The 15,638-nt window shown below is 42.1% G+C and overlaps 1 protein-coding gene and 1 pseudogene across 1 annotated transcript; both read right to left on the bottom strand.

Annotated features, from left to right (window-relative positions):
• Positions 1-4,832: 4,832 nt before the first annotated feature.
• On the bottom strand, positions 4,833-9,733 carry LOC128541248 (tripartite motif-containing protein 16-like). Its single transcript, XM_053511594.1, has 7 exons — positions 9,720-9,733; positions 8,579-8,720; positions 6,735-6,797; positions 6,372-6,605; positions 6,073-6,244; positions 5,794-5,853; positions 4,833-5,365 (listed from the first exon to the last, which is right to left on the bottom strand). Exons 1-7 carry the CDS (start codon positions 9,731-9,733, stop codon positions 4,833-4,835), a joined length of 1,218 nt encoding a protein of 405 aa, XP_053367569.1.
• Positions 9,734-10,078: 345 nt separating this feature from the next.
• LOC128514993 (tripartite motif-containing protein 16-like) lies at positions 10,079-14,655 on the bottom strand (annotated as a pseudogene).
• Positions 14,656-15,638: the final 983 nt, after the last annotated feature.

Raw genomic sequence — 15,638 nt, 5'->3', positions numbered from 1 at the left:
GCTAACGGGAGGCGTCTCGGATGTAACCGAACAGGAGCGGCGTTACCTGTATCGATATTGTGCTGCACCAAATCGGTATGCGTGCACTCGCGCTCATCCACTGCGAAAATATCTGCGAACTCGTGCAAAAGGGACTTCACGGCGTCGGTCTGCGTCTGATTTAGCCCCACACTGCTACGCTGCATCAGCTCGGCCATTATTCTCGCTCGGACAGCTACCGGATGTTTACATGGCGCGTCCACCGGAAGTTCCGCCCCCCTGGTGCGTGCTACTAACTCGTCCGGCTGCGCATTGGGCACTAGCAACCTAGCTAAACCGAAACTACCACGCAGAGTCCCGTCCGCGAGATTCAGTACCGCACCCCACCTTTCCAAAATGTCTAATCCCAAGATACAATCATCCTCGATATCCGCCACAAAGAATGGGTGAAAAAGAATGATTGCACCTACTTGTATTCGCACTGTGCGACAGGCCCGTATCCTCAGATAACTCCCCGACACGGTGCGAATGTTCACGGCCGGGTCCGGCAGCACACGACCGCGCTCTCCACGCTTCAACAATCCCCCGCGCAGCAGCGAAACTGTATAGCCGGTGTCCACGAGCGCCCGCAGCGAAACGTTGTCCAGGCCACAGTCCACATAGACCCCCGCGCGATTTCCGACACGTCCCAACCGGAAGTTAAATCCGGCAGTGGGGGAAACAAAGATGGCTGTGGGAGGCGGTTTCCCCTCGGCGCCCCCCGAAGCTAGTTTAACGGCTGCTGGGGTACGCTGTCCTCCGGACGGAGAACGTTGCAGCAGTGGTCTGGCGGTCCCTGGCCTCGGCGTCGTCGCGGAAACTCGGAGGCCGGGTCGAGGCCTAGCCGTGATGGGTAGCCCTGTCCCCGGCTAGGTTCACCTACCCAGCGGCCGCGAGCCACCGAAGATCGCTCGGCTCTCTCGCCGCGGTGTTCACCCAAGATGGGCTCGGCGCGCTCGGCCTCGCGCAGCGCCTCGGACAGGGACGCCGGTGCCGCTAACCGGAGGTGCTCGCGAAGCCAGTACGGCCGGACTCCCCGAAGGAACGCGCGACGAGCTAGCTCCTCCTACTGGCCGTGTCCGAAATCCGGGTAGCCCTGGCGCGGACCTGGCGAGATCGCAGGTCCATGGCGAACGCCCCTAGTGGCTCAGAGGCGCTCCGCACGCGGGTTGCCAACTCCTCGCCCGCGGCCTCGTTACGGTCCCCTGCGCCGAAGCGGAAACAGAGCGACTGCTGCAGCTTCACCCAATCCCCCCGCTCATCAGCCCAGAGATCTTGCAACGCCCGCAGCGCATCACCCTCCAACGAGAGGGCCACCCGGACGGCTGTTTCCGTCGGGGACCAGCCCACGAATTTGGCGGCTAGCTCTACCTGGGCGATGAATGCGTGGGGATCGCCGGCGCCTTTGTAGGCCGGCAGGCGCAGCTGCAGGACGCTTTGCTGGCGGACGGGGCACGGAGCTGTAGCTTGCTCCGGCGTCGGCGCCGTGTCACTGGAGGAATCCTCTCCGAGGTCCAATGCCGGAACCTGGAACGTGCCGCTCCGCTCCGGTCGCCGCTCTTTGCCCGCGCTGGCCCCGTCAGGGAGGGTCTTCTTCCTCCTCAGCTGCTCTGCCACTCGGCGGCCTATTTGGATCCTCCGGATTTCCTCCGGGGTGCGCTCTAACTCGCGACTCTCCATCCCACTTCTGACACCAATTGTAGCGTTTTTACGCCCGAAAGGATGGTGGAGAGACGAGTTAATTCAATTGCTGCCCAATGCAAATGGCTGGGAGTATTTTATTCAACTCACACAGGTGAACCAGCAGCATAACAACACACACACATCACACATATCCTGGCTGAAGCCACTAAACCAAATACCTTCTCCCAACAGGGTGAACACATAACAGCCCCTCCCGCAAAGCATGATGGTTCCCAAGCAAAACCCCGCCCCCGTCACACTATGGTGACATGTAAAAGTAGCAGCAACTAGAGTTAAAAGTAAGTGTTGTAACTACTGACAAAATAGAAGACTGTTTTAAAGGACAGAGAATATAAGTGACTGAGATTATTTACACTACATACATTGAATTAGCTGGACTGGACCGTTAGTTAAAAATGAGAAGTCAATTCCAACAACACCCCAGAGCTATCTGGGTAATTTTAGAAATAACAATAGTTATGGTTACCCTGACGTGCCTCCTCATTGAGAACTCGAAGGGAAACGTCCATGGTAAAGTCTATTTAACAAACTCAAGCCACATGCATTTAACTACAATAATGTGAAGAGACAGCATGATTAAAAGCATAATGCCAATCTTAGGAGGTGTGTAGGGAACTGGGGATGTGCTTTATCATTGGACATTGCTGATAATATAACAGACATACACAACCCCTTATATGGATATGCCATGTCATGTTCTCGAGCTGGGTAACACTGTCTCTAAATAATGTCACAGCAGCAGAAGCAAATGGAGTCAACACGTCTTGTATCATACCGATAATCACCTTGGCTGTCCTGTAGATACTGACATACTACAAACAAACAGGGAGGCCAAACTCAGCAGTCCTTGGGTGTAATTATACCAATAACCTACGTTTTGATGCCCCAGGAAGTTATTGCACCCCACCGCCTGTTAAGAAATATGGAGCCAATCCACCTATGTGGTCCCTTGGCAAAAGGTAGACACTCGTGTTGTGTAAGAACAAAAGGAAAATGGGAAACCACTTATGTTTACATAACCAATTGTTTAAAAGGTAATCACCTCCCTTAAAAAGAGGGAACACTAACGCTGACTTCCACGCATGAGGAATTTCCCCTGTGTGTAAAGATAAATTGAATATATCTGTGATGGGAGCAGCAATAATAAAGGCAGCGATTTTAAAAAAGACAGGATCCACCTCATCAGACCCAGCAGATTTATTGGAATCTAGCCTGAGCAATTCATCCAAAACCTCCTCCTCTGAAAAGAACCGCAAAATGTAACCATGGGAGGAGGACGGAAGTAGTGTATGATGAGGGAAAGTTGGAGGAGATGCAGTAGAGCAATTAATAGTATTTATAGGTGATGAAACAGAATTAGATGATTCAAGGGTTAAACCAGAAGTTATAAAATGCTTATTGAGAAGCTCCAACATATGCTTCTTGTCTGATACTACAGTGTTCTATAAGTAGAGTGGAGGAGGTAGCTTACAAGATGGTTTATTTTCCATCTCCTTTATCGAATTGCAGGATAAAATGAATCGAGGAAGTAAAGTGATTGAGAAAAAAAACATTTCATTATATTATTTAATATTTGGTTAAAAATAAAATATAGTTTTTTGTTCTATCTACAATAAAACCTAATTTTGAGAGTTCTACATGTTTACAACATTATTCCCATCTGCCTGTAGAGGTAAAATTTACCATTTATGAAAGTAATGATAACTTTTCTACTAACTGACATATTTAAAAACTCAAATGCACAGTCTGAAGTCTGAAGCCACCCTATTAACACACACTGGCAACGCTTCCATATAGGCTCATATATACTGTATATATTAACAATTTCTAGTTCTCACCTGTTTCTCAGCTCTTTCTGCTAAAACTGTTACAGCGTCATGGCCTTTAGGTTTATCCAACATGCACAAGGAGCAAATACAGCTTTGTCTTAGTGTCTTAAATGCAGGAGACTCATAGTGAGGAGTAATATGAGTTTCACAGTAAGAAGCTAAACACGTCAGACAGGACTTGACAGCTTTGTGTTTTCTTCCTATGCAGAAATCACACTCCACATCTTCAGGTCCAGTGTAACAGTGAGCAGGAGAAGCAGCTTGGACTTCAGTCTTCTTCTTCAGTTTCTCCACCACTTCAGCCAGCATGTTGTTTCTGCGTAGAACAGGCCTTGGAGTGAAAGTGTCTCTGCACTGAGGACAGCTGTAGACGCCCTTCTGATCCTCCTGATCCCAGTGACCATTAATACACACCTTACAGAAACTGTGACCACAGGGGATAGCCACCGGATCCTTCAGGAGATCCAGACACACTGGACAAATGAACTGATGAACTGAAATACTGGGCTCAGCCATTTTCCTGAAGTCACACACTGAGAGAGAGAGAGAGAGAGAGAGAGAGAGAGTCTTAGTTTCGTATTTTTTTACACTAACTTCCTGGTTCTGTGTGTGTGTAAGAGGGAGGTTATGAATACATCTCTGTTAACCGTTTCATCACACTTTAGTCCATGAATATGTGGAGATGTAATATTTTTCCATCTACAAACAGATGAAGTAATTTTTTGGACTTGTTAATGAATACATTTTAAATAGTTTATTTATTTATTCATATATGTTTATTTTTATAGTTTTATATTTTTCATTATCTTTGCTTGCTTAGAGTGGATGCTTTCATGGTGTGTGTAGTGAAACTCATAAAAAAAACTGTATAGTGCACAAAATGCTTTGGTCAAATCTATTTATTTAAAAAAAAGGAAAGAAAAACAGAAAGAATGTGAATAGTAATTAATAACTGTATTGGTATTATGACTATATTTATTGTCTGTCACTTGTGTCTACTTTCATTAATGTAAATATAAAGTTATTCTAAAGTGACGTCTGATGTGCCGAATCTCACCACGGCTCTTCACACAGATACAACTTTATAATAATACATTTAATACATTTAATAATACATCTGTTTATTTTTATTAAACTATATTCAGTGTTAATATTTACTCTTTAATTGTTGCTGTGTTAAATTACTGAGCTGTTTGTGCAGCTGGATTGTGTGTTAGTGAGACAGATGACTGAGCAACAATGTGACAATGTGCAGGATTTTTACACAAAACACTACACACTTTATTCTGGATCACACAATCTCACAGTAGAGCCAGACGACCCATAGAGTCCAAACCCAGTGTACAGAGGCTGAGTGAATGTGGTGTGGACTCTGTGGAGGAGCTCCATCGTGCCAGAGACGCTGTAGAAGGACAGAGTTCCTGCACTGTGATCCACATACACTCCTATTCTGGAGGATGATGGAGCTCCGAGATCAGTCTTAATGTTGTTGTGATAGAAACAGAGAGAAGAAGAAGAAGAACACCGCAGACTCCAGGACTGATTGTTGCCTCCAAACACACACTCATTAGCCCGTCCTTTTCTGCTGATGTCTGTATATGAGACTGATATGGACACACCACCGCCCCACTCCACCTCCCAGTAACAGCGTCCACACACACTCTCCTTACACAACACCTGAAGCCAGGAGTCAAATCTCTCTGGATGATCAGAGTACTGCTGCTCTCTCTCACTGTATCTCACCGCTCTGTTCTTCTCAGACAGAATGAGGTTACGATGTGTCGTGTTGGGATCCAGAGTCAGATAACAGAAATCTAAAATAAAAGAGAAAAACAAACTGAACAATGTGAACATGTTGGGTTTAATTCACAGAATACTGTATATTCATGTGAAAAGTGAGACAGCTGTCTGTGTGCGCTGATATCTGGGGGAGAAATGTCTCAATGTTAATTTACATTTTTATTCTAAAAAAACAAAAATTGTCTTTTATCTAACTTTTCAGTATTTAGGATTTTCTATTCTGCTTATGGAAGATATAGTACTTTATATTTATTATATATGTTTTTTGTTTTTTTCATGTGTGTGTGTAATATACATTTCAGCATTTCAAGTGCCTGCATTCAAAATTTTCAAAGCTGCTTTTAAAGAAAACAGTACTCTGTAAACCAACTAATACATACATGTATACATGTGTGCGTTTCTGTGTGTGTTTGTGTGTGTGCGTGTGTGTGCGTGTGTGTACATTTCAGAAACTCTTCTCTGCTCTGTGTCTCTGGTAGTGAAAAGATCTGAACTGCTGCAGCTGTGGAAAGAAAAATGGAAATGAGGACAAAAAGCATCATCAGGTTGTAAAAGATGGAAACAGTTTAAAGTGATCAGCCAGTTTATTCATTTTAAATCAGTATTTTAGTTCAAACTGTCTGCAGGAAGGTCAGCAGGAGCATTGCTAAAAAATAAGACTTCACAGAGCGAGTAAAGATGTCCATCATTGTGTTTCTCCAGCAGGAACAGCTCCTCTTACCATGTGGAGGGATTTTGTTGAATTCCTCCTCACAGAATTCCTCGGGTCTCTTCTTCAGATCTGAGAGAGAATTCCTCACTCCATCAAATGAGAGATTTTGATGGACACTGATGCTGGATATCTGAAAATCTAGTCTCTCAATTATAGGAGACTGACGTCCAGAAGCTAAAGCCTACAGAAAGCAGATTAAATGTAAAACACACTTGTGACATCAGAGGACATTCACTGTTCCATTAACAGGAGGTGTTTTAGAGAGTGTGTGACGAACAGCTGTGTGTAGATCAGACAGTGAGTGTTACCTGGAGGAACTGGATGTGATCATGTGTGTGTGAAAGCTGCTCAAGCTCAATGAGTCTCCTCTGAAAATCAGCAATCTCCTGCTCCAGTTGCTTCAGGAGTCGTTCAGTTCGACTCAGTTCAGCCTTCTCCTGAGCTTTGATCAGCCCTGTCACCTCCGAGCACTTTTTCTCCATGGAGCTGATCAGCTCAGTAAAGATCTTCTTACTGTCCTTCACTGCTCTCTTTGCACTCCACTTTTAGGATACACACACACAATTTAAAGCTTATCTATCATTGCCTCTCTTACTGCGACTCTAAATGACTCCATGTTGTCCATGTTGTGTGTGTTTCTAGGAGCAGCTCTGTCTCTGCTCACTCCTCACCTTTATAGTGTTCACAGCCTGTTTCAGCTCCTGCACCTTCTTCTGCTTCTCCTTTAACTCACTCTGAGAACAGAACAGTTACAACTGAACGTGAGTGAGTGGAAAATGTCCGAAGTCCGTGTTTATTTTATGTGTGTTATCCAAGTATGGTTCGGTCTCACCGGGGTTAATGAAATCCGGGAGGCCGATGACAGAGGGTAAGACGTCCGGGAAATATGTCCAGTCAAAGATAATCTGGTTAAAAAATCTTCGAAAGAAAATGATCCACAGCAATCTCTCCTTCTCTTGTCCAAACAAATAACAGCTGGTCCACCATTACTACTCCTCCCCCATCCCCCCCCCCCCCCTCCTTTCCGGCTGTTCCTTTAAAGGCAGATCTACGTCACAAACAACTTACCTGCCATCTTACAATTGATGTTACCACACTCTTGTTAATGTGACCGAGCATTCATGCTGGGTTCGCTTAAAAACTTTTTAATATAAAAAACAAAAACGAGTTAATTGTAAGATGGCGGGCAAGTTGTTCGCGATGTAAAACGGGGGCGGGCAAGTTGTTCGTGACTTAGAACGTGGGCAGACATTATGCAAATATGTTACGGAGTGACATGAATCCGTAACAGAGTAAAAATTAGATTGGCTAACGACTCGTTTAGGTGAATGTGAGCCAACTCTAAAAAAAGACAAAAACTTCATTTATCGTGCACTATCAGCGTCACCGATAGTGCAGATAGTTTATGTTCACATACAGCTACATGACACACTGCATGAAAGACCATATTTGAAAAAGCATAATAGGGACTGTTAAACAAACCAACTAAACCTGGAGCTGAAACAAGACAAGACGAGACGGGATGGTACTGGGGACCAGACGAGACCAGAGACAGGACCAGACCATTACTGGAGTGACTAAGGACTAAGCATGTTAGTAATTAGTGGGGTTCGTAACTAATCTGATTATTGTACACCTGGATGTTGAACTAACAGTTTAGTAACTACTTGGGTTAGTATCTGTTCACGTTAGTAACTGAACCTACATGGGGGAAGGAACACACAAGAAACTAGGCACACATAAGGCTAATCCATACTAGAGGCTAAACCGACTGAAGGCTAATCCTGCTAGCGGCTAAACCCTATTAGCGGCTAAACCCTATTAGCGGCTAAACTCTACTAGCGGGTAAACCCGACTAGCGGCTAAACCGACTAGCAGCTAAACCCTACTAGCAACTAAGCACTCACCTGGCTAAATAGACAAATAACAAAACCTACAGGGACCTAAACATACATTGTCCTAAACATGCAGAAAGCTAAACAAACACTGGAGACACAACAGTATTTACATTAACCTTGAGACAATCAACACTTCACTAGACAGAATCAGCTCCTCAAACACAGAAACACAATGACCATATACATAACCAAAAAGCCTTCCTAACTTTACAGAGGTGGCGTGGCATAAAAAACACAAAACAAAACACCCACATGACAAAAAAAACATATGTAATGCTCAACCCAGTTTCCCAGAACAAAGGGCTATTTATAAGAGGTCTAATGAGCTACCTCGGTTCAGGTGCGCACTCCCATCACCTGTGGTGGTGAACCCTCACACCTTTTATTTATTTAAATAATTCTCTTGAGGTTCATTTAATAATTTTTTTTATTAAAAATGGTCAAATTTACCGTTCATAAAAGTAATGATAATTTTTCTTTTTTTTTCTAACTGACATATCCAGAAACTCGAATGCACAGTTTGAAGTCTGAAGCCACCCTATTAACACACACTGGAAAAATTTCCATATAGGCACATACAATATATACTGTATATATTAACAATTTCTGGTTCTCACCTGTTTCTCAGCTCTTTCTGCTGAAACTGTTACAGCGTCATGGCCTTTATGTTTATCCAACATGCACAAGGAGCAAATACAGCTTTGATCAGTACGGCAGTAGATCTTTAGCACGTCATCATGTTCAGAGCAGATCTTCTCTCTGAGTTTTAATGAAGCTTCAGTTAATTTATGTGTTTTAAATGAAGAGGAAATGCCCTTGAAATGGGTGTTTCAACAAGACAACGACCTCAAGCACACCAGTAAGCGAGCAGCATCTCAGTTCCAGACCAACAAGATTGACGTTATGGAGTGGCCAGCCTAATCCCCAGACTTTAATCCTATAGAAAACTTGTGGCCTGACATTAAAAATGCTGTTTCTGAGGCAAAACCAAGAAATGCAGAGGAATTGTGGCATGTAGTACAATTGTCACAGATGTGAAGCAGTTCTCAGAAACCAAAGTACAACTAAATATTAGTTTTGACATGCACAAGAAAGATTAAACTTCAAGCATTTTTGTTTAAACGTTAAGTTGATCACTTTGAATGAAAAGATGAATGATGATACTGCTATTTATTTTGAACAGACTAATATTTGTTTTTCTTCACTTTTTGTAAACTAATAATACATTTAGCACATTTTTCTTCATGTTATGATTTGGAATAGAACGTGCAGGGTGTCCAATGCATTTGTGTAATTTAAAAGTTATTATATTGATATGGAGCTTTACTCACTTTTTTCAACACACTGCTATTATTTTGAACACAACTGTATATTGTTGTTAGTCATGACCCTTGCTCCTTGTATACTTACATTTGTTTTAAATTTGTCAAAACATTGCCAGGCCCAAAAACTGTTAGTATAAATTTTATCAAGTTGATATAAATCACCTTTCTCCACACAGCGACTTGAATAGCAACTAACACCACTATAAAAGTGTCTTAAATACATATTAAAGTTTCATTCTAAGTTTTTGTATTTTTTAAATACTCGAATCACAGATAACTATCTCATGAGTGACCTCCGTCATAAACTCTTACTGCTGTACTGACTGTATGATATTTAATGACATTAATATTGGAATTCATAACAGCTGATCTTTGTGAGAACTGAACCACAGATATTGATTTATTACTGATTTTATTTTTTTAAATTAATTACCTAGTTACATTCATGGCATAAATATTACTCATAATAATACAAGTCTGTGTTTACACAGTTGTTACATACATACAGTATAAAGATATTTATTTAGAAGATTAAAAAATTCATTGCATTACAAAAATTTTCTTCAGATATTTTTTCTTACTTGTGATTTTTTAAACAGATTTACAAAAAAAAAAAAGTAATTGCTGGAATATTTTCAGGTGTGTGTGTGTGGTCAGTTTTAAACATCTACTTTCATTAATGTAAATATAAAGTTATTCTAAAGTGACGTCTGATGTGCCGAATCTCACCACGGCTCTTCACACAGATACAACTTTATAATAATACATTTAATACATTTAATAATACATCTGTTTATTTTTATTAAACTATATTCAGTGTTAATATTTACTCTTTAATTGTTGCTGTGTTAAATTACTGAGCTGTTTGTGCAGCTGGATTGTGTGTTAGTGAGACAGATGACTGAGCAACAATGTGACAATGTGCAGGAATTTTACACAAAACACTACACACTTTATTCTGGATCACACAATCTCACAGTAGAGCCAGACGACCCATAGAGTCCAAACCCAGTGTACAGAGGCTGAGTGAATGTGGTGTGGACTCTGTGGAGGAGCTCCATCGTGCCAGAGACGCTGTAGAAGGACAGAGTTCCTGCACTGTGATCCACATACACTCCTATTCTGGAGGATGATGGAGCTCCGAGATCAGTCTTAATGTTGTTGTGATAGAAACAGAGAGAAGAAGAAGAACACAACAGACTCCAGGACTGATTGTTGCCTCCAAACACACACTCATTAGCCCGTCCTTTTCTGCTGATGTCTATATATGAGACTGATATGGACACACCACCGCCCCACTCCACCTCCCAGTAACAGCGTCCACACACACTCTCCTTACACAACACCTGAAGCCAGGAGTCAAATCTCTCTGGATGATCAGAGTACTGCTGCTCTCTCACACTGTATCTCACCGCTCTGTTCTTCTTAGACAGAATGAGTTTACGATGTGTCGTGTTGGGATCCAGAGTCAGATAACAGAAATCTAAAATAAAAGAGAAAAACAAACTGAACAATGTGAACATGTTGGGTTTAATTCACAGAATACTGTATATTCATGTGAAAAGTGAGACAGCTGTCTGTGTGCGCTGATATCTGGGGGAGAAATGTCTCAATGTTAATTTACATTTTTATTCTAAAAAAACAAAAATTGTCTTTTATCTAACTTTTCAGTATTTAGGATTTTCTATTCTGCTTATGGAAGATATAGTACTTTATATTTATTATATATGTTTTTTGTTTTTTTCATGTGTGTGTGTAATATACATTTCAGCATTTTAAGTGCCTGCATTCAAAATTTTCAAAGCTGCTTTTAAAGAAAACAGTACTCTGTAAACCAACTAATACATACATGTATACATGTGTGCGTTTCTGTGTGTGTTTGTGTGTGTGCGTGTGTGTGCGTGTGTGTACATTTCAGAAACTCTTCTCTGCTCTGTGTCTCTGGTAGTGAAAAGATCTGAACTGCTGCAGCTGTGGAAAGAAAAATGGAAATGAGGACAAAAAGCATCATCAGGTTGTGTAAAAGATGGAAACAGTTTAAAGTGATACAGTCAGTTTATTCATTTTAAATCAGTATTTTAGTTCAAACTGTCTGCAGGAAGGTCAGCAGGAGCATTGCTAAGAAATAAGACTTCACAGAGCGAGTAAAGACGTCCATCATTGTGTTTCTCCAGCAGGAACAGCTCCTCTTACCATGTGGAGGGATTTTGTTGAATTCCTGCTCACAGAATTCCTCGAGTCTCTTCTTCAGATCTGAGAGAGAATTCCTCACTCCATCAAATGAGAGATTTTGATGGACACTGATGCTGGATATCTGAAAATCTAGTCTCTCAATTATAGGAGACTGACGTCCAGAAGCTAAAGCCTACAGAAAGCAGATTAAATGTAAAACACACTTGTGACATCAGAGGACATTCACTGTTCCATTAACAGGAGGTGTTTTAGAGAGTGTGTGACGAACAGCTGTGTGTAGATCAGACAGTGAGTGTTACCTGGAGGAACTGGATGTGATCATGTGTGTGTGAAAGCTGCTCAAGCTCAATGAGTCTCCTCTGAAGATCAGCAATCTCCTGCTCCAGTTGCTTCAGGAGTCGTTCAGTTCGACTCAGTTCAGCCTTCTCCTGAGCTTTGATCAGCCCTGTCACCTCCGAGCACTTTTTCTCCATGGAGCTGATCAGCTCAGTAAAGATCTTCTTACTGTCCTTCACTGCTCTCTTTGCACTCCGCTTTTAGGATACACACACACACACAATTTAAAGCTTATCTATCATTGCCTCTCTTACTGCGACTCTAAATGACTCCATGTTGTCCATGTTGTGTGTGTTTCTAGGAGAAGCTCCGTCTCTGCTCACTGCTCACCTTTATAGTGTTCACAGCCTGTTTCAGCTCCTGCACCTTCTTCTGCTTCTCCAGGATTCTCTGCTGGGATTTCATCTGCTCCTCCTTTAACTCACTCTGAGAACAGAACAGTTACAACTGAACGTGAGTGAGTGGAAAATGTCCGAAGTCCGTGTTTATTTTATGTGTGTTATCCGAGTATGGTTCGGTCTCACCGGGGTTAATGAAATCCGGGAGGCCGATGACAGAGAATAAGACGTCCGGGAAATATGTCCAGTCAAAGATAATCTGGTTAAAAAATCTTCGAAAGAAAATGATCCACAGCAATCTCTCCTTCTCTTGTCCAAACAAATAACAGCTGGTCCACCATTACTACTCCTCCCCCATCCCCCCCCTCCTTTCCGGCTGTTCCTTTAAAGGCAGATCTACGTCACAAACAACTTACCTGCCATCTTACAATTGATGTTACCACACTCTTGTTAATGTGACCGAGCATTCATGCTGGGTTCGCTTAAAAACTTTTTAATATAAAAAACAAAAACGAGTTAATTGTAAGATGGCGGGCAAGTTGTTCGCGATGTAAAACGGGGGCGGGCAAGTTGTTCGCGACGTAGAACGTGGGCAGACATTATGCAAATATGTTACGAAGTGACATGGATCCGTAACAGAGTAAAAATTAGATTGGCTAACGACTCGTTTAGGTGAATGTGAGCCGACTCTAAAAAAAGACAAAAACTTCATTTATCGTGCACTATCAGCGTCACCGATAGTGTAGATAGTTTATATTCACATACAGCTACATGACACACTGCATGAAAGACCATATTTGAAAAAGCATAATAGGGACTGTTAAACAAACCAACTAAACCTGGAGCTGAAACAAGACAAGACGAGACGGGATGGTACTGGGGACCAGACGAGACCAGTGACAGGACCAGACCATTACTGGAGTGACTAAGGACTGAGCATGTTAGTAATTAGTGGGGTTAGTAACTAATCTGATTATTGTAGACCTGGATGTTGAACTAACAGTTTAGTAACTAATTGGGTTAGTATCTGTTTACGTTAGTAACTGAACCTACATGGGGGAACGAACACACAAGAAACTAGGCACACAAAAGGCTAATCCATACTAGAGGCTAAACCGACTGAAGGCTAATCCTGCTAGCGGCTAAACCCTACTAGCGGCTAAACCCTATTAGCGGCTAAACCCTACTAACGGGTAAACCCGACTAGCGGCTAAACCGACTAGCAGCTAAACCCTACTAGCAACTAAGCACTCACCTGGCTAAACAGACAAATAACAAAACCTACACATACATTGTAGGTTGTACACAAACAACCTACAATGTACACAAACATACATTGTCCTAAACATGCAGAAAGCTAAACAAACACTGGAGACACAACAGTATTTACATTAACCTTGAGACAATCAACACTTCACTAGACAGAATCAGCTCCTCAAACACAGAAACACAATGACCATATACATAACCAAAAAGCCTTCCTAACTTTACAGAGGTGGCGTGGCATAAAAAACACAAAACAAAACACCCACATGACAAAAAAAAACATATTTAATGCTCAACCCAGTTTCCCAGAACAAAGGGCTATTTATAAGAGGTCTAATGAGCTACCTCGGTTCAGGTGCGCACTCCCATCACCTGTGGTGGTGAACCCTCACACCTTTTATTTATTTAAATAATTCTCTTGAGGTTCATTTAATAATTTTTTTTATTAAAAATGGTCAAATTTACCGTTCATAAAAGTAATGATAATTTTTCTTTTTTTTTTCTAACTGACATATCCAGAAACTCGAATGCACAGTTTGAAGTCTGAAGCCACCCTATTAACACACACTGGAAAAGTTTCCATATAGGCACATACAATATATACTGTATATATTAACAATTTCTGGTTCTCACCTGTTTCTCAGCTCTTTCTGCTGAAACTGTTACAGCGTCATGGCCTTTATGTTTATCCAACATGCACAAGGAGCAAATACAGCTTTGATCAGTACGGCAGTAGATCTTTAGCACGTCATCATGTTCAGAGCAGATCTTCTCTCTGAGTTTTAATGAAGCTTCAGTTAATTTATGTGTTTTAAATGCAGGAGACTCATAGTGAAAAGTAATATGAGTTTTACAGTAGGAAGCCAGACACGTCAGACAGGACTTGACAGCTTTGTGTTTTCTCCCGGTGCAGAAATCACACTCCACATCTCCAGGTTCAGCATAACAGTGATCAGGAGAAGCAGCTTGGACTTCAGTCTTCTCCTTCAGTTTCTTCACCACTTCAGCCAGCATGTTGTTTCTGCGTAGAACAGGCCTTGGAGTGAAAGTGTCTCTGCATTGAGGACAGCTGTAGACGCCCTTTTGATCCTCCTGATCCCAGCAGTCATTAATACACACCTTACAGAAACTGTGACCACAGGGGAGAGTTACGGGATCCTTTAGGAGATCCAGACACACTGGACAGGTGAACTGATCCACTGAAAGCTGATCTACTGAAATACTGGCCTCAGCCATTTTCCTGAAGTCCTGAGAAAGAGAGAGAGTGTAAGTTTTGTTTTCTTTGACAATAACTTCCTGGTTCTGTGTGTGTGTGTGTGTGTGTGTGTGTGTAAGAGAGAGAGAGAGAGAGAGAGAGAGTGAGAGGAGGAGCTAAAATAGAGAGTGGTTATAAATGCTCCTCTGTTAATCCGTTTTTTTTTCCTATCTACAACAGAAGTGAAGTGAAGTAATTATTTGGCCTTGTTAACGAATACATTTTGTAAGGAATATTCCCTTTAGGTGTGTTTCATGATATTTTGTGTGCGTGGGAACAAAGTGTTTTCTTTCTTTTACCTCGACACACTGCACTATCAATAAACACATTCCATAGTAGTCGTAAAACTGTTGAACGCCTGTAAATGCAGAACTACTCCCAAGACTCTGTTCTGCTTCACCTTATCTTTTATAAACATTCCAGACCAGATGTAAACGCTCCTGCACCCACCTTTTTTTGTTCTTTGTGTGTGTGGATATGTATACTCCTGTCTCCCACAATAAACTTTGAACATCTCACCGAGCACTGACTTGTGTGTTTCATTAAGGGGTTCCCTGGATCCAGACGGGACAAGCAGATTACAGGCTGAGCACTGAGTAGACAAAAGGGGGTCTACCAAAATTCAAGAAATCCTTACAGTTGGATGCGCATGCGCAGCGGACGGTGATGGCTGCTTAGTGATACGGCGCTTCGCTTCAAATGTCAGTTTCCTTATAAAACATACCTACGAACTTTTAGGCTGAGTTCTTAAGTTTTTGTTTTGGCTTTGCAACGTTAGGGATGGCATTTAAATGAGAATTACTACATTCTCCTTCCAAAAAGCGACCTAAAGACGACGAACATCTTCATGACGCCATTGCCGAGATGCTCGAAAAACAACTGAGTGCCATAAAATTAAGCATGTCGGCGATCGTTCGAGAGGAAATCTCACTGATTTCTACACGTCTTAACTCCTTGGAGAAGG

Source organism: Clarias gariepinus, chromosome 2, assembly GCF_024256425.1.
Source record: "Clarias gariepinus isolate MV-2021 ecotype Netherlands chromosome 2, CGAR_prim_01v2, whole genome shotgun sequence".
Lineage (NCBI taxonomy): Eukaryota > Metazoa > Chordata > Actinopteri > Siluriformes > Clariidae > Clarias > Clarias gariepinus.
This window is presented reverse-complemented; position numbering and strand designations above follow the sequence as displayed.